General features: G+C 38.6%; 1 protein-coding gene across 13 annotated transcripts in view; it reads left to right on the top strand.

Moving 5' to 3' along the window:
- The window catches only part of THADA (THADA armadillo repeat containing), a 299,475-nt gene that overhangs the window by 111,116 nt on the left and 162,589 nt on the right, over positions 1 to 25,770 (top strand). For 11 of the 13 annotated variants that reach the window (XM_037895818.2, XM_037895817.2, XM_037895819.2 and 8 more), the window contains 2 exons: positions 1,341 to 1,430; positions 9,251 to 9,382. In XM_037895818.2, the coding sequence (XP_037751746.1) occupies positions 1,341 to 1,430; positions 9,251 to 9,382 (222 nt within the window). Of the gene's footprint in view, positions 1 to 1,340; positions 1,431 to 9,250; positions 9,383 to 10,999; positions 11,455 to 15,729; positions 16,154 to 25,770 lie in introns of those variants that run through there. The other 2 variants (XM_043543764.1, XM_037895825.2) reach the window with 2 other exon arrangements.

Below are 25,770 nucleotides of genomic sequence, written 5' to 3'. Positions count from 1 at the left end.
AGCATGAATCTTTACAGTGAAGCTTTGCTAATGTGTGTTCACTTTTTTTTTCAGTAGATCATGTGGTAAACATGTTTTACAATTCTGCTTTTTTCTTCTAGTGGTTAATTGTTTAAAAGAATTCAGAACCCCTTTTACCTGTCTAATGTATATTCTAATTAGGCTCTTTCCTACTATGAGATTTGAAATACAGTTTTTGCTACAGAGGTGCTAACACAGTTTCCTGGCCAGGGTAGACGGTGTCTGTGTTTATAACATGGTTTAAAAAGCTGTGTTAAAGCTTATGTTTAGTTTGATTTTATTCACTGCCATAACTTGAACTTTGCTGCTTTATTAAGTCTGGTCAGTGGTTGAGCTTTGCTGATCATTGGCATAAACTGTATTTTATTTAATTTGTTGTGTGCTGGAAATCTGTTTTGAATCCCGTTGTTATGCAGGCTTATAAGGGTGCATCTACACTGGTAAAAATGGGACCTGGAATTTGTGTCCAATGGTGCAGCTTTCAGTTTTATTGGTAATAGCTAAGGCTGCGATTTAGTCACTAAGGTCACGGAAGTCACGGATTCAGTGACTTCCAAAGATCTCTATGACTTGAGTCAGCTCCCGCAGGGAGCAGCAGGGTCCCCTGCTGCCTGTGGAGGCAGGGAGCTGTGGGGTACCCCCACAGCCCCAGGTGAAGGGAGCCGGCAGTGGCAGGTTGACCCCCTGCAGCTCCCGGCCACCGCGGATGCCAGCGGAGAACCCCGCCACTCCCAGCTGCCCCACGTGGCAGGGGGGACCCCCACTGCTCATGTCCACCGCAAGCTGCAGGGGTAACCCCTGCAGCTCTCTGTCTCTGCGGGCGGCAGGGGGGACTCCTGGAGCTCCTGGCCACCGTGGACAGCGGGGGGGACCCCTGCAGCTCGGAACTGCCAGCAGAGGGGGACCCTGGAGGTTTGAGCCCCCACAGGTGGTGGATGCTCCTGAAGCTCCCAGCCTGCCTGCAGCTGCCCCGTTTCCTCATTTTGTCAAGGATATTTTTAGTAAAAATCAGGGACCAGGTCATGGACTTCCGTGAATTTTTCATTGTTGCCCGTGACCTGTCCGTGACTTTTACTAAAAATATCTGTGACAAAATCTTAGCCTTAGTAATAGCATATGGTAGAAACTGTATTTTAGACAGGGTTGAAGTGGGCTTGGGCATTTTTACGACTATGTCTTATAACCATGTTGTGAGCTACTACTTTGAGTTACACTCAGGTATTAATAAAAAAATGAACGCTTGTTGGCTAATTAAACATTTTGAGAAGAACAGGTTGTTATAGAACACTAACTATCATTCTTTTTTGCCCCTTTTGCAGAATGACAGGGAGGGAGTTTTTCTCTCGGTTTCCAGCCCTTTATCCTTTCCTTCTCCAACAACTGGAAGTTGCAGCCAGGACTATGGATAGGTAAGAAGATAAGCATGTGGAATTCTACTGAATATAGTGCAATTTAAGGGTGAGGATTTAAATTGATTTAAATCATTACTTAAATCACTAGTCAGGAAGACTCGATTTAATCATGAATTTCTACATCAAAGTGCATTCTTGTTGGTTGTTATAACCTTAATACATATTCTTCACAACTTAGAGGTAGATGTAGGTTTAATTTTTAGAAGGTACACACTATACATTTTTAAAGTGATGTATTTTGAAAACTTTTCAGATTAGTTTTCAGCTATATCAGAAAATGAATGATTGTTTGGTTATTTCATTTACCAAAGGTAATTGAAGCAGATATTTATCAAGTCATTGGGAAGTGAACTATCTCCAATTCAACAGGTTAATCATTAATATTTGGAGGATTTTCTTGCCGTGCTGTATTAGGAGGAGAACATCACCAGACCGACATTTAAATTGTGTTATTTAACTAAAACAACATTATGTATTCTGGATTTTTTTCTTCAACAGCAAACATATAATATTTTAACAAAACAAGCACATGTATTTTTGAATTTAGTTAAACATTCGAGTTTTTTAAAATCAGGTTTGTTTTTGTTAAATTGTTTTTAACTAAAAAAGTTAAATGAAATATTAAAAAAAACAAAACCAAAAATTAAATTGACTACCAGGTCAACATGAGAAACTTAAAATATTGGCTTCTGCAGCTAACTCGGTCGTCTTCACCTTCATTTTCCTGTTTGTTCATAATCTGGAAAAGAAAAACAAGCTTTCCTGCTTTTTCAGGTCCCAAATGATTTCTCAATTTGGAATGAATTAGTCCAAAGGAAGAAAATGTTCTTTCTGCACCGGCAGAAGAAGCTACTGCTGTTAAAAGTGATATTATCACTTCAACAGTTTCTGAATCCAAGTGCTTAAGTGACTTCCACCAGTTCACTGGTGTGACTTTCTTTAAAACATCATCAGCAAACATATATTTCTTGAATGGTTCACCCTTAGCTCTGAAGTTTATTATCGTTGGCATTATGGAGGGATGATTGCTGGATGTCCATGTCAGAGCCAACTCCTCTTCTTCAGCAGTTAAGGTTTGACCCTGTACCTAGTATTGAGAATATTTGCAAGAAAATGAGCCGGCGATAGTGCTTGTCCCATTCATTTTTTTAATGCTTGTAATTTAACTCTGTCATTGCGTATTTCTCTTTTTAAGATCTCACTCTATTCCTTCCAAAGTTCAACAGTGTCAGCAAGAAAACAGCTATTTCCCGGCATTTTGTTCAAGGCTACAGAAATAGGCTTCAGGGTACTCAGCATGTGTTCAACCTTTCTCTTAAGCCCAATGTTGAGAACTTTGGCTGCGACAGTGCCATCTATTTTTTCACAATTTTGTTCACAAACTGTCATCAGATTAGGCCAGTTCTTGATCTAGTGCCCAAAACAGTCCACTACTGAGTTCCGTCGCACGTCTGGTGGGAGAGTTAGCTTGGTTCCTCCCACTTTTTTCAGAGCAGCTGCTGCAAAGTGGATGTTACGGAAGTATTTTGCAATTTCAACATTAGCCTTTATTTCTGGAACACTGAAGTCTTTGGCTAGGAGGTGCATCAAATGAACCCTGCAACCGTATGTTATTAGCTTGGGACTCTCTTCTAAATTTCTTCTCATCTTGGATACATTTGCTGCATTGTCTGTGACCAAGCTGTGTACTAGACATTTGAATTTTTTTTCACAGTTTGTTATAGCTTTTACTGCTACTTCTTGTAAGTACTCTGCTGTGTGCGCGCATTTCCTGATGTATCAGTTGTTTCTGTAAGGAAGAAATTCCCTTCTTCTGTGTTCACACAAGCACATACAACAGGATCATTGTGGACATTGCTCCACCCATCAAGACTCAGGTTAACAATTTTACTCTCTAGACCTTTTGCACACTGCTCAATTTCTCTTTCCTACACTTTATCCAGCAATTTGCCTGTGGCATCTGCTCTGTTGGGTGGACTGTATCCTGGTCGTAATGACTGAACCATGTTCATGAAGCGTGGGTTCTCAATCATATGGAAAGGAGAGTTTGTTGCATAAACAAACCGGGCAATTTTTTCATCAATTACCTCTTTTTGTAATCTGCTGGTTCTTATCACAAACTTATCTATGGTTGTTTCTGGATGATGGAGATTTTTTTTTTCTTTTTGCTACAGGTGATATACTTTGGCTATGACATACAGGATGTGACTGAAACACTATCATTGGCAGATAACTCTGAAATTGTAGAAAATGATGGTGATCTTGAAGGTGGATAGTACTCAGAATCCTGTATGTTGAGGATGGATTCTCCTAAACAAAATACGTTAATGCAGTTATTTAATTATTATTACCATGCTGCTTACTTAGTATTACTCATTGCATTCACTGACACTCAGTACTACTTTAAAGGTGAAATTGTAAAAAGAAGATCTGCCTATTTCAGCTATTTGTTTTTTTATCACAACTGCATCTAAAATGATAGTACCATAGAGTAACAACTATTTTTTTGCTCAAACATGAGAATTCAAGAATAGTCCAGAAGGAAGACAGGCAGCCTTTCAGAAAGAAGTATGAAATAAAGACAGGTTTCAGAGTAACAGCCGTGTTAGTCTGTATTCGCAAAAAGAAAAGGAGTACTTGTGGCACCTTAGAGACTAACCAATTTATTTGAGCATAAGCTTTCGTGAGCTACAGCTCACTTCATCGGATGCATATTGTGGAAAGTATAGAAGATCTTTTTATACACACAAAGCATGAAAAAATGGGTGTTTACCACTACAAAAGGTTTTCTCTCCCCCCACCCCACTCTCCTGCTGGTAATAGAGTGATCACTTTAGATAAGCTATTACCAGCAGGAGAGTGGGGTGGGGGGAGAGAAAACCTTTTGTAGTGGTAAACACCCATTTTTTTTCATGTTTTGTGTGTATAAAAAGATCTTCTATACTTTCCACAGTATGCATCCGATGAAGTGAGCTGTAGCTCACAAAAGCTTATGCTCAAATAAATTGGTTAGTCTCTAAGGTGCCACAAGTGCTCCTTTTCTTTTTGAAATAAAAACGTTTACCAACCTGAAGATTCTGCATGTTCAGACGTGTTCCTTTTATCATCTTCAAGCAGCTTCTTCCTGAGAAGGAACACTTCTCATGATGTTGTTTCATTCGGGCAACCAGGCCTTGCATTTCTTTGTTGCACTGTTTGCATTTTGCACTCATGCCTGTCTTAACCACAGGTAGAGGAACTTCATTAAAATATTCACGAACTAGGTCTCTTTTACGGCCTGCTGCCATTATAGGTTTTCAGTTCTAGTGAGAGAATGGTATGGTAGATCTCAGATCAATGAAGGCTACACTCAGAAAGACCTCAAGACTTCTGGAATGTGCTGCTCAAACAGTTTCACTTTTGTTTCTACTGCCTGTCCCTTCTCCTTTTCCAGATCTATTCTGCCCCCGACAATCTTCTATTAATCGAATGTTTTGAAACTTTGCACTTTTAGAGAGAGGTAAGGGATTGACTCTGTGTACACAAATTTGCAGAGGGACAATAGGGTTGAGGTCTGTTATTTCTCACCTCTGTATACTATTTATTTATTTAAAAACATTTTTGTTGTTAACAAGCATGTTATCTCTTGAGACACAAATCCACAGTTTGAGAACTGCAAAACTAAGCATCCCTGATGGTATCTTCTGGACTGAGCACTGAGTCCCATTGGTTAGATAGAAAGATTAACCTAAATAATCTATACAGAAGCCCCTGGAACCTTATAAGATTGTGTCCCTAATCCATGAACTATTGGAACTCATTTACAAAACTTTTCTTAAACATTACATGAATATATTGTCTCATACTATAGAATTAGAATTTATAATCCCTATTCCATGATGAGATATCTTTGAGCTATAATGTATCTTAATTAAAACTATCTTTAGATCAGATTTTTTTTTGATGAAAATGCTTTTTGAGGTAAAAACTTATCTAAATAAAATCCGATTTTTTAATTTTTTTTAAATTTTTTTTTAATTTTTTAATTTTCCCCTGGGTGAGGGAAGTGAGTTAGAGGTACTGTTCTTTAGATGTATTGTTAGTAAGACTTGGTCCCTTTCTCTCCCTCAGTGGCTGTTCAAGGGGCACTGTTGTAAAAGAATCGTGTGTTAGAAGGGGAAAAGTTTAGAGGGATAATCAGGCAGGGCTAGAAGCAGATGGGGCCAGTTCAGGAGAAGGTCATTGCATTATTCCTGACTGCAAGAATGAGGGATGGTATTTATATCCCATGCATGCCTGTAGATGCCCTCTTTACTAGGATTAGCTGGCTGCACTTACACGTCCACCTATGAACCTGGCAACAGGACTGAGGGAACGAAGCTGTTTTCCAAAAAGACAGATGGGTCTTGCCACATGTTGAAGGATTCTTGGGCAACCCTTCATTCCCTAGGGATATACATGCCAGCCTACAAGAGAAATTACAGCCCTCAGCCGCTGTTTAATTCCCTATCATCGCAGTACATGCTTCAGTACTTGTCACAGAGATCTTAAGGGCCACAGAGAAAGAAATCAAGGTTCCCCAAGCAAAAGCAATTGGAACCACAACCGACTTTTTGTCTCAGCCTTCAACCTTGAAGTGGTAGTTTTGATTGGTTGGTTGAGGCGCCTGTAGAACACACTCTTTGCCACCTTATGCTGGGAAACCCCATTCCTCCTTTCGGAGACGGTCTTACCCCATTATGCAGCACCTGGGAACCTATAACCTCTGACAAGTGGGTGTTGGAAATCATCCAGAATGGATATGCCATCCATTTCTCTTCTCTTCCCCCTCCCAAACACCCATCCCCATCCCTCTTCAGGGACCCTTCTCACAAGAGTCTGCTATGTCAAGAGGCAAACCATCTCCTCAGTGTAGGAGCTATAGAAAATGTGCTCGTACATCTCAGAGGCAAAGGATTCTACTCTCATTACTTCCAGGTATAAAAGGAAAAAGGAGGTTGTAGACCCATACTGGATCTCAGAGCACTCAACAGATATGTCAAAGCGCAGAAATTCAAGATGGTCACCCTATCAGTGATCATCCCAGCATTGGAAGAAGGAGACTGGTTCTCGGCCCTCAACCTTCAAGACTCATACTTCCACATTTCTATCATACTAAGTCACAGGTGTGCACTCAAAGTTATGCTGGGCCGGGACCAGTACAGAGTACTCCCTTTGGGCCTCTCATCGGCCCTGGGGGTGTTTGGCCAAGGTTCTCTCGGTAGTAGCAGCCCACTTACATTCTCAGAGCATAATGATTTATCCCTACCTGGATGATTGCCTTCTCAGGGCATGGTTCTGCACAGAGGCCCAATGAGTCACTCAGACCACATGGGACCTGTTTCTGAGTATGGGCCTACAGATCAAAGAACAGAAATTGACCTGAACACCGGTTCAAAGGCTAGAATTCATAGGAGCCGACCTCGACTCCATTCAGGCAAGGGCACTCCTTCCACATCATAGATTTCTCAATCTCTCCTCGTTGATAGAGACAGTACAATCCAGCCCCCAAATCTTGGCCAGATATTGCCTTCAGCTTCTGGGGCACATGGCCGCGGGCACATCGGTAATTGCTCAGGCTACTACACATGAGATGCCTCCAAGCATGATTTGGTTCAGTTTACAGGATGAACAGAGACAACACAGGCAAGCGTCTATCGACGCCCACCAGGGTCAAGCAATCCTTAGACTGGTGGAAGGACCCAGTAAACGTCAAAGTGATGAAAAAAATTTCCATTGATAGTGATCAAAATGTACAGTCAGAACAGTTCTGCTTGAGAACTTACTAGATTTTGATTTGAGGGTATTTAGTTTGTATATTTTGACATACGATGTTGACAGTATGTGTTTTAGTGAGGAGAAAGGTTTAACTTTTTGAATCTCAACGTCTATTGTCATGACACACAACTGAAAATTTAAATAGATAAAAAGAGGAACAAAATGCTTTAAAAAACAAAACACTTGAATTCTTCCAAGCCTAATCCTAGTGCATATGCAGACAAATTAAGTTTGCATGTGCAACTTTAGTTCTGGCATTTCCTAACTTTTAATTATTTGAATTTGGAACATTTAATAATGCTTTTTAATGTGTTTTTTGCATGTAATTTTCTAATTAAAAAAACCTGAAGAAACAGAATTTCTGTCATGTGGAACAATATTGACCTCAGCTTGGATCATGAGCTAGATTTGGACCTTTAGATCTGTACCACAGACCTCGACCATTTGAACTAACAGAGTAACTTGTAGTATTTGTAGGCTATTATCATTTATGAAGACCAGCCACTAGAAGTAAGTCTAACACATACTTTGCCAGTGGGTTTAACAGCTATTTGCTGACAGCAGAAAAATGTAGAGACTCCTAGGTTCAGTTCCATGTTCTGGAGGGGAATGTGTTCCACTCCGGTGGCCTTGGTCTTGCTCTCAACCCCCTGGAGCCTATTGCCTCAGCTCCTGCTTTCCTCCCCCTCTGCTCTTAGATACACACCTTCCTCCATCTGCCATGCTGCCAATGCCCACAAATCTGGTTTTTAAATTTGTAAATCCTTAAATGTATTGAAATAAACTAAGCCAATATGAGCACATGACATCATTATAACGGAATCTGTACTAGTTGATTGCACCAATTTAGTTGTATCAGTTTCTACATCAGTATGATTAAATTGGTAAAAAAACTGATTACGCCTGCCTTAAAGCCTTTCCACTGAACAATCTAACTGGTCTTTTGCATGTAATAGCTTGGCATGTTAGTTGTTTTGCCTGTCAGATTTAATATCAAAATATGCTTTATAGTTGTCTTTAGTTTTTAACTTGGGCTATATAGACACCAGCATGGGTAACTTAATCCATTCCAAAGTAAAATCTGCATGACAGCACATGCTAGTTTTCCTGCCTATCTGAAGATAGGTTTATTTTGTTCTCATGCTTTCATATTGTATTGATCGAACTTTCTCAATTTCCCAGTTCATTGGGAACTGTTACCTGTTCAGTTTAAGTCATGTTAGACCAGGGGTGGCCAACCGGAGCCTGAGAAGGAGCCAGAATTTACCAATGTACATTGCCAAAGAGCCACAGTAATACGTCGGTAGCCCCCATCAGCTCCCCCGCCACTCCCAGCACCTCCTGCCTGCCGGCAGCCCTGCCAATCAGCAGCGCCTCCTCCTCCCTCCCCATGCCTCCTGCCAGCTGTTTTGCAGTGTACAGGAGGCTCTGGGATGAGGGGGGTGGAGCAAGTGTGCAGCAGGCTATGGGAAGGGGGCAGGAAGGGGTGGGGGCCTTGGGGTAAGGGGTGGAGTGGAGGCGGGGCCTGGGGTTGAGCAGTGGAAAGTTGGCACCTGTAGCTCCAGCCCCGGAATCAGCACCTATGCAAGGAGCTGCATATTAACTTCTGAAGAGCCGCATGCGGCTCCGGAGTCACAGGTTGGCCACCCCTGTGTTAGACAATAAGTATGTAATGTAATGCACCAGCTCTTTTGCCAACCTCTTCTGTTTCTTTCTTGGACTTCATCTTATTTTCCTAGAGTTGGTATATATAGAAAGGGATTTGATTGATTCACTGAGTTATCTGGGTGTCTCATGCATGCATTTGAAATGAAATAACTCCTATCATGTGTAGGGCCCTATATTTAAAGATTGAAAATTTTTGTTTGTTTGTTTTTAAGAGGAATAGTAGAAGGATGTGTAATTTACTTAAATTTCTACTTTGCAACATTTACTGATATACCAGGGGCAATTATTGGTGTTAGCAGACATGTTTAAAGATAATGTGTTTAACCAGATACCTCTTTTCATTTTTCATTTAGTGAAACTGGTGAGTTGAAGCTCCATCCAAGTTTGTTTCTTTTGCTTTTGATCCTGGGCAAGCTGTATCCTTCTCCAATGGATGGCACTTATTCAGCTCTCAGCATGGCACCTTTTGTTCCTTTTATTATGAGGTGAGGTACATATTTCAAAAGAATTTTGTATGCTTACTAGAAAACATTCCCTGGTGATTTTTTTTTCATGTGAAAAGAATCATGGGTTTTTTATAGACTTTTCAGATTTATTCAAAATGCTTTGTAAATGTGTGAGTTACCATTTAGTTGAAATAACTCATGAAAATAACTGTTACTTTAATAGTTGTTTGCAGTGTTGTTATAGCCATGTTTTGTCCCAGGATATTAGAGAGACAAGGTGTATGAGGCAATATCTTTTATTGGACTAACTTCTGTTGGTGAAAGAGACAAGCTTGTGAGCTACACAGCTGAAGAAGAGCTCTGTGTAGCTCACAAGCTTGTCTTTCACCAACAGAAGTTGGTCCAATAAAAGCTATTCTCTCACACACCTGATCTTTGTTACTCTAATACTATATTAGATCAAAGTTCTTGATTACATATTAATACCTATTTTATTTTCACTGGGTTAAGAAAAAGACTAGGGTAAACAAATCTCATGCCAGTCACTGCAGCTATCAGAGACACTTTTCCCTCATGTACAGCATTGACAATTAATTGGTGAGCTGCATTGTGGGGTTTTTTAACTTTCATCTGAAGCATGATGTATGGTATGGTCACTACCAGAAACTGTACGCTAGAATTGATGGATGAACTTGATTGACTATGTTGTGATCGGGAGGGTAAATCTTATGCTGCTGAACTTTAAGAAGAATGTTTTCAACTCCTGCAGAATGGATTTAGATGTTCATTTCCCATAAAAAATGATGGGAGTTGTATATTTAATCCACTGTGCATGGTGTGGGAAACATAATGCTAAAAAAAAATTAATTGCTTCCATGTGGAGAGAGAATTATGGTTTTCAAATAATTTTTTTGCTCTTGGGTAATATGGTGAAAGAAAACAGGACTGGAGGTTGGGAAAGAAATGGGAATAGTTCTTAAGTACAGAGGAGGGCTTAAATGCCCTGCCAACTGTGGTAAGATAGATTTTACAGTCCAAAATATTACTCCTTAAGATTGGAAAGTTCATTATTAAATCTATTCGAGCAGTAAAAGAAGCTAAACATGTTTCTGCCCCAAGTCTTGTGATCATTATTTAAGCTGCTGTTTATAGTGGAAAACAATAGTAGCTCTACCTGTTTATCTCTCAGCAGATATGACATTAAAGCATAGTGTCTTGTATCCCACAGCGTTGCTCAGTGCTTGTAGGAATAAATTCAATTTACCATATACTGTTTCCAAAAACAAGAACTGAAATAACAGAAGTTTATCTAAAATATTTCTACCATTCGTGAATCTCAAACATTTATCTTTTGATCCATCTAGAGGTGCATTTATTAGTTAGGTCATTTAAGCTATATTCTGCCTTCATACTAGGGTGACCAGATGTCCCGTTTTTAAAGGGACAGTCCAGTTTTTTAGGACTTTTTCTTATATAGGTGCCTATTATCCCCCCACCCCCGTCCTTTTCTTTTCACAGTTGCTATCTGGTCACCCTACTTCATACCATATGCTACTTCACTGGAGTTTTATATGTTGTCTAGAGTAGAAAACAGAGCCTGTCAAACATTCATTTATGCTATTTTTTCAGCTTACTTATTCTGTTTTTCATGTTCAGTCTGCATTCTGATTGGTTACTCTTAGCAAGAAACACATGTAAGCAACATAAAGCTTCAGCACTGCTGTCCTCCTTAACAACTGCTGTGAACATTTTTTTGGACCTGTCAGCATTATGACTTTTCACAGGGATGTTATGGAACAAATAAAATATATTTGAAGAGAAAACTCAAGACATTAAGAGATCTGTATCACCAGGGACTTGCCTTCCTTAACTCCTATTGACTGCAAGGATGTCTGTAATACCAGTAGTGAAGAAGGCAAAGAGATTTGTTTTTAAGATTTTCTTTCTGTTGAACATGGGCAATAAATTAATTACACTTTTAACAAATTGGTCTAAGACTAGAGAAAACTTGTTACATCTTTCAGAAAGCAAGTTTGGTTACACTTTGAGAGGTAAATTTCCTGTCTGATACTTAGCAAAGTGCTGACTTTTTACAGCCGTCTGGAGCTATACTGAAAACACTGCAGCCTTTTTTAACAATCACTTTGTGTTCAACCTGAAATTCTTGATTGCGTATCATTATATAATTTTTTTTTAAATGTACATAAACACTTCTGTGGATAATGAGTTCCTTTCAACCTCTGTGTGCATTATCTGTGATTTACAGTGGTGAATCACCATGGGAAGGATACTTTAATTTCTTCCTTTACATTTTCCCCTTGCACAAGGGCAAATGAGCCAAAGTAAAAGTACCTCTTTCCTGAACATTTCTGATTCCTATTAAGATTGCAGGTGCCAGTGCAGATTGTTGTGAAGTAATTCTAAGTGAGGATCAAAGAGAAAGTATAGTATCAAAGGATGTTAATCAACAGTATACTAAGCCAGCATACGTTAGTCATCCTTTGAATCTCCCAGTGTAGATATATTCATCTATATATATGAATGTGTGTGTATATAATTACTTTGCAATCGAATATAATTATAAAATATAATTGCTATATTTTACACATCGTATAGTTTTATATGATTTCAAGTCCTGTAGAGCTCTCACATCATATTTTATAGAGTATAGATACTATATATGCAACAAGAGAAAGAGGGAATGAATGAACAGTATAACGTAGCTGACCTTTATCCCTACACACAATAAAGTGGCATTCATTTATTGATCTGAGAGAATGAACTGAGTACTTGGTGTGTTTGCAAGCAAACAGGCAGCTCCCTTAGCAATACTGTACTTGCTTGGAAGATTTCTAATTAGGCTTTTGAACAGTTTCAGTTAGCTAAAGTGGAATTTTCCATCTAGTGGGAGTAGAGTTAAGGTCGCTCTGACCGTGCTGAAATGAATTGCGCAATAGGAATAGGATTAAATGCTGCAAGGACAAATCTCGGTCTCCCTTTAATACATATACTTTCCACTCCCTGCTAACCTAGGACATTTGATTGCCTATCTACAGTTCTATTAAAAGTACTTGTTTTTTTTTCTCCAGATGTTTTATTTGGAAGAGAACACATTGATTCACAACTTATCATCTCACTTTTTAAGATTTTTGAAAGAAGTTGTTTTAGAGCTAGATATGTCTAACATACTGATTACTTTTTAGCATGATGGAATGTACAGAATGTTTTTGATTAACAAGGGAGGTAATCTGGAGGTGACATTTTAACTATAAAATGAAAACACTTCAAAAAAAAAATTCTTAGCTGTTAAAGTGATCCAAATTTGAATGATGCTTGTATCCATGCCCTCCTCAATGGAACGTTATTCATGAAGTGCTTAGTGCCGAATATTCTTGGCTGAATTCTCCATGGGTATAAATCAGTGTTCCTCCATTGACTTTGGAGTGGTGGTGAGAATCTAGCCCTCTACTCTTAAGGGCAGGTTTCAAAGCAGAGTCATGAGTAATAAAAATCATTAAAGTAAATGCATTCTGTGGAGAAAGTTTAATTAATAATACAGAAATCTTGCTAAGAATTTAATATTTTTAAAATGTTGGCATTATTACATCGTGTGAAATCTGGTGATTGGATCTTTCTATCAAAGTGCATATTCTAACAGCTTGAAGGGTTGGAAAACGCCATAAAAGAAAATCACATGTGCCATTTTATTTTTGAAAGTGTGGTTTAATTCAGAGAACAGCTAGTCCTTGTTTCTGCTTTACCTTTGTCCAAGTATTGCTCTACTACATTTTGATTTTGAACATAAAGTATAGTAAGCTTGGAGAGAGTGTAGAGGAAGAGAGGGTGCCTGACTCAAGTACAGAGGAGAGGAATGCTGCTCTGGGATGGGGAGAAGTAGTGGTTTGCAACAAAGAGCCAGGGGTGTGCGGGAGGGAGATGCAAGTGAGACTGGAGTCATGTGGCAGTGGAGGGGCGTAGGAGAGAGAGAGAAAAACAGGGACTGACAGTTATTGGACTGGTGGGGCAAGGAGACAGGGACTGGGAACCAGGGTGGGAAGCTGCAAGCCAGAGCGGGAGGAGGAAGGCTGAGTCCGAAAAGTGCTAGGTAGGGCATAAGAACCTAAATAGAGAGGTACTTGTAGGTGGGCCTGGGAAAATAGCTCCAAGATCTGTACATATGTGAATCCAAACCTTTACTAAGAGGGTGCTAAGGGTCTTCAGGATTAGTGACGGCACAGAGCCTACTTTGCAGGTTTGCAGCCTGCCTGGAGGATGGGGGTGGAGCCCTTCCACTATAGCTTGATTAATTGCGTTTTATGAAGTGTGTGTGAGAGATGGGCTATTTCACATTAAGGGTATGTCTGCTAAAGGTTGCTCTTTTCAACTTGAGATAACTAATTTCCAGTTGACACAGATTAACTATCAGGCTTGCACGCTATTAGCTTGGATGCTCCACAAACATTTGTTGCAGGTTTGCGGCCTCAGTTAACTCAGGTTTTTAAAAAACTCAAACAAAACCCTGTAATATAGATGTATGCTATGTGGTTTGAGCTACAGCTGTAGTATACTTACATAATTTAATATTCCAGAAGTTAACTATGTTCTGAACTGTACTTATCCAACTAATGACTGTAAGCAAGAAATAGCTAGCTGTTTTGAAACTAAATTAGACTAGCACAGAGTATTTTGTAGGTATATTGAACATTAATAATTTAGGAGTGAACTACAAGCTTGATACAAGAGATATGGTTCTTTCCAGTTAACAGTCTAAAAGGAGTTTCACTCCTAAGAGTCCTATCAAAAGCTATTCAGAGATTAATTAGCCTGTCGTGTGTGTCTGAGCCAATATTTGATAAACTATTTTAAGCAACATGACGGTATTATTGAAATATTATCTTGTGTATTGAAATACGTATTTGTTCTAGTTCTTGTAGAAATACTAGCATGAATAGTAATGTATTATAGTTAATACTGTAATGTAATTGTTTATGGCTAGGACAAGTCAAAGCTTACCTTGACTGATGTTTACTTGAAGTTTAAATAGAATCACCTTCAGTTGTGCCTTGTTGATGGTTTGTATATAGAATGAATTTCCTCTTAATGGGCTTTCTGATCAGTCAAATATTTTTTCTGATGTTGAATAACTTCACCATAAAGAGATGTAATCAATTTGTTCCCCAAACATAGTTTTTAAAATATTATAGGTATATTAAATATGTATGCTGTAATTATTATCATAGCGCCTAGGAGCCCAGCCATGGACCAGCTATCTTGTACTGAGTGATGTTCTAACTGTATTAATTGTGCTGACTTGCAGTGAACGGATTTGTCTCACTAGTTGGTTTTCACTTCATTAACTCACAGCTGCCATTCCAAAATATCTACTTTGTCACACTATATCACCTGTATTTCTCTATCCTTCTCCAGGCATTTTTCTTCAACTATCCTCAGCCCCACCATTCACCTTCCCAAATTCCCTGTATCTTCTCTCCTGTCTTCATTGCTCTGTTCACCCCAATTCCATACATGTAAGGGGAAAGATATCATCACAATAATGATTAACAGCTATCACTTCTGAACAACAAATTAAATTACTTTTAAAAACCATGGAGCCTCCAAGATGCCCTGACAAAGCAGATAATCTCATTGTAACCATTGTGTTACCATCCCTGTAAACCGTTGTTGTAAACCACTTATTTTGTTACATCTAAGCTTGGTGAGTAAGGGTTTGCAGGACTGGGCACTTGAATTGTAAGCTTGTTGGAGGAGGGACCGTGGCCCAGTTTTCAGAAGTTTTGAGTATCCATAACGTACATGGACTTTTTAATTCAGACCAGCCTATGCCATGGCTCTTATTTATCTAAAGGAACCGTCAGGTCTCTCTAAATACTAATTTTTGTTATTTTCATAAACACTCTTCATTATTTTTAAAAGGAAATTATTATGAATCTTCATTAACAAGTGGTTCATTTTTTTTTCTTTGTATTTAGAGAAACTTAACCTCCATAGCCAGCTTGTATTGCTTAGGTAGCATTATCACTCACATGCAATAACATCAGTAACATCAGTCTCAGCTATTGTAATTGCTTATTACAATAAATAATATTCCTTATTTATTTATTTATTTTATTTATTTTATTTGTTCGTTTTTTAAAAAAAGTAGATTCTCTGATTTTTTTCTTATGTGCAGTTGCTTATGTTGACTTAACTATTTTGTCCTGTATCTGACTGGTACAGCATTTAACTGACTTTCTCACCTCCAAACCCTAGTACCCTTTTGAGAAGTGGCCAATGTAGATTGCTACAGAGCTGTGTAACCATGTGGCTGTCCCTACCTTACAGCCTTTTTCTTTTTGCTCTTTTTTATCATGTTGTGGTACCAACAGGAAACTTGATGCCAAAAACCTGCCTGATTGCAACTGCCAATGCTACGAGATAGGGGGATTTTATCAACAACCAACAGAAATTTCTGTTGGGATAAATGTTCAGCGTGATATGAAGGGAAATAGACTTGTTAAAGCCAGTCTTACATTAATACAACTGTTGTGAGTTACTATTGTTAATTTAAAGTCTGTCCCTGAATCTCTGTGTTAAAATGTATACATCCTCCATTTTTGTTTTTCTTATATTATCTGGTCCACATGATTGGTTTAAGTTGTAGTTGGCTGGAATTATTTTTTTATTTGGAATCAGAATATTGCAAAATATTAGAAATATTCAGTTCTTGCTAAGGAAGCTCGCAGGGCTCATTTGTTATTTTACTACAACAGCAACTATCATCTTGAGTGCAGTTTGGGCTTCCAAAACCTATAACCTGATGTAAGTACAGAGAAAATATATAGATGTAGATACATAATATAAAAATCATGTATATCCAGTTGTAAAATGTGGATTTTTTACATTTGTATTATGTTTTTCCATGCTAAATCCTTATTGTGAGAGCACGTTTGTATGTATTTTTGTTTGGTGCAAAACCTTCTTAGACAATAGTATAAATATTTCCTTTGATGGGCCAAGGATGAGTAGTTCATTTGAGATGGAACAAAGTGACAAATACACTTAGACTATCAAAACAAAGCTAGTAAAAATATGCTACTCTTAAGTGTTATCTTTTGAGTATAGTAGCAAGTGTTTGAACAAGTGATCAGATCTACACATAACTCTCAAATGTATCTGAAAACACAATTTTTGGAAGCTAGTGGCAGCCATTGGCATGCTCATTTCTGGGTATCGTCTTTCTCTGAGCGGTCCTGTTTGCAAAGAGTTGGTAATGAGGGTGAATATATTTCCAGAAGATTTCAATTTATTCTTCGCCCCCACCAAGCCTTTCTTTTACTGCACTAACTGTTAGTATATATTTCTCATTTGTCACGAGCAGCTTTTCCTTTATTAATGTTATCACTGACATCCAGGCTTATTTCTTTTAGAAATAGACTTATAGAAGAAATTTGAACAACTCTCCATACAACAAACATAAAAACTGAACTGTGCTTTTAAATTGATTTGCATAGCGGCAGTGGTTGAGCAGACAGTGAAATGTTTACTTTCTGTTGATTTGTATATGGGAGAGATGCTTGCACTGCTCATCTAAAGTGGGCATGATTTTCTGACTTCTAAGAGAAATATATACTAAATGTCAGTGCAATAGGAGAAAGGCTTATTGGAAATGATAGGATAAATTAAAATCTTCTGGAAATATTTGCTTTAATCTTGAATATAGGTTTTCCTCTTAGATGTTGTAACTTGCTGTATTTAGTTTACACAATTAAGTCACAGTCCAGCAAAGCACTCAAGGACAAGCTTAACTTTAAGCACAGGAGTAGTCCAGTGAAATTAGTAGTCTACTCCTGTGCTTAAAGTTGACATTTGATTAAGTGCTTTGCTGGACCAGAGACATTTAGTCACATAATCTTCCTTCACAACAGTATACACAGGAAAGGGCAGAAAAATAGAAGGGAATAAAAGCATGCCAGGCAAATGACTATAACAAAATAAAAGAGAGACAAGGTGGGTGAGGGTAATATCTTTTAGTGGATCAATTTCTGTTTGACAACTGGAGCTACAGAGATCTCTTCTTCAGGTGTGGGAAAAGTACTCAGGGTGGCACAGCTAAATACAAGGTGGAACAGATTGTTTAGCATAAGTAGTTAACACATATTGTAACAAAATAATTCATTAATCACAAGACTAAAATCAATAGTGATATTTTAAAAGTTTCATTATTATAAAAAGCAAAAAAAAAAAATCTGAGCTTCTGAGAAAAATCTGTGTCAATGGAGCTGTTCAGTAGGCACTCTTGAACTATTGTAGAGGGTGGGCCACATATATGGAATGGGGAAAAGTTTTGGAAGAATCTAACACCTCTGGCTGCTGACCTACTTTGCCATGGTTCTAATGGTACGTTAAAGTAAGAAAATTAATCTTGGCATGTCCTCAGCTGCAATCAGTTCAAGCACGTAAACTCTTTTCAAAGGAATGAGATTTAAGTTATTGTTTAACCTATATAGTTATTTTAAAAATAAATAAAAGGTTACAGACATTACTGCAGAAAATTGTGTTTTGTTGTGGGTTTTGCTAACTAATTGTTACAGTAATAAGTGTTGTATAGTTCTTCCCATGATTCTGCATTTGTGAAACATAATAGTAGTTTGTTTTTACAGGTTATCAAAATTAAAATGCAGTTTTGAATAACAAGTGGTCTTTTATTTTCTCCATGTTTCCTTTTACACAAACTCAAGTTGGCAGAATTTTTGTTTCTCTGGCAGGGTATCAGCCAAATACTAAGAAAAGGAATCTACAGTTAACCCCATGTGACTTCAACAACTTGCTAAATAAATCTACTTGAAGTTATGGTTGTCATTGAGACATTGCTGGGGATTTCTTGACAGCAAAAGCAAAAAAAAAAAAAAAGATTGAACTGAAATAGAGAATCCCAGCAGATGATGTAATAAATCTGAATTTGAAGAGAAAATACTTCTATGGAATATGAAACTTACTTACTTTCTTCCTAGGGTCCCTTAAGTGTGAGGGGTGCAGGTGGGAGAGACTTGGACTTTTAGTATAACTTGTTGACCTATTTCACAAATAGAAAAAGCCTGTGTAGTTCGCCTACATGCTTTCTGTGCTACTAATGAGTACTACAGTATAACTGATTTTAAGTGCTTATGAGACGAGTATTGCCTAATGTTTTTTATCTTATTCATCTGTGCTTTTCCAAGCTGTGCTGTATTGGAAGAGTAAACTATTTACTACAGATACAGAGACTAGAAAATTATGCAACTGTTAAAAAACCCAAACCCAGTCCTTTAAAAATCTTTTAACATAAATTCAAGGATATATTCGTGCCTAAGAACTGCGGAAAAACATTTATATTCCACCTAATCTGTTTCAACCTTTGGCTTTGATGTTGGGCCCCTTTTTTATTTGACTAAATTGATGTATTGTTGTAAAGTACGTAAATTGTTACTACTGTTGAGTCATTGAGTCCCTGCTTTTCTTTATTCTTTGTCAAGAAAAAAAATTGACAAAAAGGAAAGTAAATACTGCATTTTCAATCAGCTTATTTCAGATTAAAGTACAAATGCGCTCAGACCAATTATAATGCATATGAATCCCAGCAATGACCAACTGAAGATTAAAAATTTGAGACTTGATTTGTCTCCCTTTGGATACATTAGTTCTTGGGTGATATAAAATTCTATATGGAGCCCTTTAAAGTACAATTAATATTGCTGTTTACTCTAGGATGATTTCACAGCTATGATCATTTATGAAGATATGTTTTTATTCATAAATTAAGTAAAAATTAAGTCTCTGAGAAGACAGGAGAGAAAAGAATTATTTGCTAAATCTATAGTTGCATAGTACATTTGATCACAGCAAAAATTATTTTGTGACCCTAGCATATTATCTGTGGATACAAGAAATGCAGGAAAAGTCTCTCTAATATAAAATCAAAGATATTGTGTGCCAAGCAGGTTGTAGCCATTGTTGGGCAGGTAAAGGACACCACCGAAGGATTGAAATACATGCACATAGACAGTAAACTGAAAATGAATCTCATTGCTCTACTCTTTTTTAATAGCCATACACAAATACCAAGGGCTCCCACAGTCATAATTCAAAATTGTGTATAGTTTGCTTCAGCCAGGTTCCAGAGAGGAAGTGGAAGGGCTCTTTGGTTCTCTTTTCAGCTTTAGTCCCCTCTCTCCTCAACAGTATACCCAGATGTTTATGGGCCTGATCCAAATCCAATTGAAGTCAATGGAGAGATCCCCATTGACTGTGAAACTTTGGATCAGACTCTGTATATCTTGTGCCTCAAGAAACCAGCAACTTGCTTCCCCAATGAGGATTAGATTCTGTATAGAATCACTGACTTTCAAAAGTCATTTGACAGCCTTCATAGATATACATTGTGGAATATTCTTCAGTCCTACAGAATCCCAGTGAAAGCCTTCAACATCAAGGCCACATACAGAGATGTGAAGTGCTCTGTAAGGGTAAACAACCAGATAGCAGAGTGGTTCAGTGTGGACACTGGCATGAAAGAAGGCGGCATTTTATTTCCACTGTTAAGAGCTGGAGATTTACTAAAATGTTGGACAGAAAACTAGATGCCTTCTAGTTATTTATCCTCTTAAGGAAAGATATTTTCTCATTGATTTTCTCTAATATCAATGAGGAATCTAAGAGGAATCCTTAATCGTGTAGATTTACCACAAAAATAAATGCCGATTTAAAGATTCTGGGCATTGGAAAGCTTCTGTCACCCGTGAAGAGATCTAAGAAGTTACCAACCAGCAGCTCAAGTCTACCAAAAGCAGAAGGAAGCGCTGGACATCTGTGGGGCATGTACTCTAGATGCCAAACACGGACTGCCATGTCAACAAAAACTGTAAGAAGAATGCTTAGCAAGAAGGGCAGAATAGACTATTTCAACACCAAAGACAAATGGAAACGGCAGCAAATGACAGAGAAATGGAAGAGGCTAGTTTTCGCCCTGTGTGCCAACATCGGCATGGGAAAGATGTAACACGGTGTAAATAGAATCACGTATATTATCTTTCACTTGTTTTGAAATGCTAAAAATATTCTCTAAAGCTAGTAGAGGAAAATGGAGAGCGGCTTGTAAACTTACACTGGGGAAATTGTGGTGGAGATTCAGGTTGTACCAGGGACAGAGAAGAATCAGTTCCCAGACATTCCAAGGGAGGAGGAAACAATATAGTGCCTTCTTTGGGCAAAGAATCCCCTCTTTCCCAGTAGGATTACATCCTGAGATAATGCTATTGTGAATAGTGTTGGCTGTGTGGGTATAGCATTTAGCTACTGCCCAGGTTGTACGTAATATTAAGAGAAATGGTAAAATGGTAATATACCATTTCTCTTAATTTCTATAAACCTATGCATTTGTAAAGAAAAAATGCAAATAATTATTTAGATTCCAGGGGTCATAGCTTTCATATTGGGTCAAATGACAAATGCAGAGTAGGCCAAGTTGAAGACCTCAAAGGTTTGATAATATCCCCTTAAGGAAAAATATTCTTTCATTGATTTTCTTTAATATGGAAATCAGAGGAATATCTAATAGTGGGGATGCACCACAAAAATATTTGTATAGTCAACTTACTATTCTTTTTACACCTAACTGTATAACATAGCTGTAGCATTGCTACCTTCAAAATTTGATTCAAATATTATGTCTTACAAGGGGCAGTTTAGCAACTTAAAAATGAATTATATTGAAGATGTATGAATAGAGTCTGGAGCAAAATCATTTGATCCGATTTGAAAAGGAAAGATAACTAGAAGCTTTTACTTCATTTTTGTGAATGTCATTTTTGCAGGCGCTCTTTCACTCAGAACAGACCGTGCAGTGTAGTTGGGCTAGTAGCTGAATTTTAACACGACTAATTTTTTTCTAATAGAACTTAATTCACTGCAAATTGAACAGTATATAAAAATAACTTTGGGTTCCTGAACAATTATTTAAAAACCAAGTGAACTCTTTAGTCTTTGGGTCAACCACTTGCCAGCCTTACCCAAAGTTAACCAAAGTTCAGTGTTTGTTCTAATTGGCAAAGTTGGCTATGCTCTACTGTTGTATTGGTTAGCAGTAGAAGTGCTGGGTTTGATATTTTATAGGGGAACTGTTCATCAGTTAATCTAAAGAACAAAGAGTACTCTAGGAGTGAAAGGGTGGGCCCAAGACAAGTGTATGGTGAGCATAAAAAAATGATGGAAATACTTGTCTGCTGTGACATCATTTTGGCCGGGTAATTTGTATACTGCTGAGTGAGAGTGGGAGACTAAGTATATATTTTTGTTCTATATATATGAAAATGATGATTTATTCTTAACGTTAGGTACACCATTTTACAATTATTTTATTTCTCCAGATTACTAGCAAGTGGTAAGCAGGAAATACATGGTAGTTTCTATTATTGCATTAGGCATTGTTATGAAAGGATTGCATATGTGCATAGTGGCTAAAGCGGTTATTAAATGTGTTATTCTTATTTGGTAGTTACAGCTCTTCATCGTAGGTGTAATTTTACTTTATTCACAAACAAATGAAGCTTGTGTGTGACCTGTTGTTCCTCGTTTAGGTTTAAATAGTGTTGTTTGCTCACCACTTATAGTAATGGATGATGTACACAGGGCTCTGTTGTTGCCAAGGGTAGGGGAGAGGAAAAGGAAATAATATAAGACTCCCATTTATGGGCTGCAGCATTCAACCTTCCCATGTGTCACCAGGCTCCATCTAAACTCCTTTGTTCCCACTCCTCCTCAACTTTCTCCTAGGAACATTTCAGATGCAACCTCCATTGTTTCCTGAGCTGCATGCGGATAGGCATGATTTGGGGTGGACCCCTACATGTCTGTATAGGGTCAGGATATAACATTACTTCTGTTATTATTATTATTTTATTATTTGTATTAGCTTTCAGAGTTCCCTTTTTTCTCTGGTCATGCTGTATTTGATATGACTTAATGACAAATCTAGCATCAACATTAAAAGGATACTATTCACTTTTTAATGATTTTTTAAAATGTTTTAAAACCTTTTCTAATCAAAATAAATCGATTCTGATAGAGTATGCTTTAAATAGCATGTACATGTGACCATGTACTAGGCACTGACCATGAGTTGGTTGAGTTCAGGATCCTGACGCAGGGAAGAAAGGTAAGCAGCAGGATATGGACCCTGGACTTCAGGAAAGCAGACTTCGACTCCCTCAGGGAACAGATGGCCAGGATCCCCTGGGGGACTAACATGAAGGGGAAGGGAGTCCAGGAGAGCTGGCTGTATTTCAAGGAATCCCTGTTGAGGTTACAGGGACAAACCATCCCGATGAGTCGAAAGAATAGTAAATATGGCAGGCGACCAGCTTGGCTTAATGGTGAAATCCTAGCGGATCTTAAACATAAAAAAGAAGCTTACAAGAAGTGGAAGGTTGGACATATGACCAGGGAAGAGTATAAAAATATTGCTCGGGCATGTAGGAAAGATATCAGGAGGGCCAAATCGCACCTGGAGCTGCAGCTAGCAAGAGATGTCAAGAGTAACAAGAAGGGTTTCTTCAGGTATGTTGGCAACAAGAAGAAAGCCAAGGAAAGTGTGGGCCCCTTACTGAATGAGGGAGGCAACCTGGTGACAGAGGATGTGGAAAAAGCTAATGTACTCAATGCTTTTTTTGCCTCTGTTTTCACTAACAAGGTCAGCTCCCAGACTGCTGCGCTGGGCATCACAAAATGGGGAAGAGATGGCCAGCCCTCTGTGGAGATAGAGGTGGTTAGGGACTATTTAGAAAAGCTGGACGTGCACAAGTCCATGGGGCCGGACGAGTTGCATCCGAGAGTGCTGAAGGAATTGGCGGCTGTGATTGCAGAGCCCTTGGCCATTATCTTTGAAAACTCGTGGCGAACGGGGGAAGTCCCGGATGACTGGAAAAAGGCTAATGTAGTGCCAATCTTTAAAAAAGGGAAGAAGGAGGATCCTGGGAACTACAGGCCAGTCAGCCTCACCTCAGTCCCTGGAAAAATCATGGAGCAGGTCCTCAAAGAATCAATCCTGAAGCACTTACATGAGAGGAAAGTGATCAGGAACAGTCAGCATGGATTCACCAAGGGAAGGTCATGCCTGACTAATCTAATCGCCTTCTATGATGAGATTACTGGTTCTGTGGATGAAGGGAAAGCAGTGGATGTATTGTTTCTTGACTTTAGCAAAGCTTTTGACACGGTCTCCCACAGTATTCTTGTCAGCAAGTTAAAGAAGTATGGGCTGGATGAATGCACTATAAGGTGGGTAGAAAGCTGGCTAGATTGTCGGGCTCAACGGGTAGTGATCAATGGCTCCATGTCTAGTTGGCAGCCGGTGTCAAGTGGAGTGCCCCAGGGGTCGGTCCTGGGGCCTTTTTTGTTCAATATCTTCATAAATGATCTGGAGGATGGTGTGGATTGCACTCTCAGCAAATTTGCGGATGATACTAAACTGGGAGGAGTGGTAGATACGCTGGAGGGGAGGGATAGGATACAGAGGGACCTAGACAAATTGGAGGTTTGGGCCAAAAGAAATCTGATGAGGTTCAATAAGGATAAGTGCAGGGTCCTACACTTAGGATGGAAGAATCCAATGCACCGCTACAGACTAGGGACCGAATGGCTAGGCAGCAGTTCTGCGGAAAAGGACCTAGGGGTGACAGTGGACGAGAAGCTGGATATGAATCAGCAGTGTGCCCTTGTTGCCAAGAAGGCCAATGGCATTTTGGGATGTATAAGTAGGGGCATAGCGAGCAGATCGAGGGACGTGATCGTTCCCCTCTATTCGACACTGGTGAGGCCTCATCTGGAGTACTGTGTCCAGTTTTGGGCCCCACACTACAAGAAGGATGTGGATAAATTGGAGAGAGTCCAGCGAAGGGCAACAAAAATGATTAGGGGTCTAGAGGAGCACATGACTTATGAGGAGAGGCTGAGGGAGCTGGGATTGTTTAGTCTGCAGAAGAGAAGAATGAGGGGGGATTTGATAGCTGCTTTCGACTACCTGAAAGGGGGTTCCAAAGAGGATGGCTCTAGACTGTTCTCAATGGTAGCAGATGACAGAACGAGGAGTAATGGTCTCAAGTTGCAATGGGGGAGGTTTAGATTGGATATTAGGAAAAACTTTTTCACTAAGAGGGTGGTGAAACACTGGAATGCGTTACCTAGGGAGGTGGTAGAATCTCCTTCCTTAGAGGTTTTTAAGGTCAGGCTTGACAAAGCCCTGGCTGGGATGATTTAACTGGGACTTGGTCCTGCTTTGAGCAGGGGGTTGGACTAGATGACCTTCTGGGGTCCCTTCCAACCCTGATATTCTATGATTCTATGATTCTATGATTCTATTCTAGTTCATGAGACAGGAAGCACAACTAACTTACTACTAACCAAACAGTGACATTGATTATACATAAAGTACTGTCAGACACCTGAAACAAACTAAAAATAGAGGGGATTTTTCCTGCTAATTTTTCTTGGTCTGCAGTTTTTGGGATTGTAACGATGACTGGTACAAAATTTTCATGTGGAAACATGATTTTTCAAGTTAACTCTGTTCCTTTATATTTCTGTGACATAGCTAATGTGCAAATAGTGAGAAAAGTGTTTTAAAAATGTTTGTTTTGTGGCTAATTTAGTAATCTGAGAATTGGTGAAAGTGAGAACTGCAGAAAAGGAACAGTTATAAATAGAAGTGAGGGAAACCATGCAAATAGGGAACACCTTAAATTCTTTTATAAAAATATATTTGAAGTACTTTTACTTTTCTTCTCGACTAATGTCCTGTCATTTTTACCATTAGAGTAATTAACTGAATGCTTTGAAGTGTGCTGGGGAGTATAAAACCTTTTCATATGTAGCCCAAGCTGCTGATAAAATTTATGGATTAAATCTTGCCAGTTTTAGCTGGTTTGTTCAGGATCTGAATATTTTCTAAGGTTGGCCAGTGCAGTGGAAATATGTTGAATCCATAATTAAACTTGCTGGAGTCTGTTCAGATTTATTGACTTTTTGTTCTTGATCATGAACTGTTTGAGGTAAATGTGTTACATTCAATAGTTCTTTATGTATGTAGATGAACAGTACTGGTTTTCGCATGAAGTACTTATTTTGATAACTGTGTCTAGGACTAAAATTTACTTTCAATAGATGGATACAGAATTGAGATTCTCCATAGGTAGAAATGGAGCAGTGTATCATTTGAGGATTTTGCAAACTTTTCCAGTTGACTAGCATTTTGAGGTGTAATAAAATGAGGGTGGATATACCAGCATGTTTGTTGGACTGAGACATGATTTCACAATTTCCCTGTGACTCTTTGTAACATGTGTCCATAAAGAATATCAGATCCTCAAGACACAGATTAACTATTTTTCAAATCTAAA

Source organism: Chelonia mydas, chromosome 3 (genome assembly GCF_015237465.2).
Source record: "Chelonia mydas isolate rCheMyd1 chromosome 3, rCheMyd1.pri.v2, whole genome shotgun sequence".
Taxonomy (NCBI): domain Eukaryota; kingdom Metazoa; phylum Chordata; order Testudines; family Cheloniidae; genus Chelonia; species Chelonia mydas.
The sequence above is the reverse complement of the archived record's forward strand: the minus strand, read 5'-3'. Positions and strand labels throughout refer to the sequence as shown.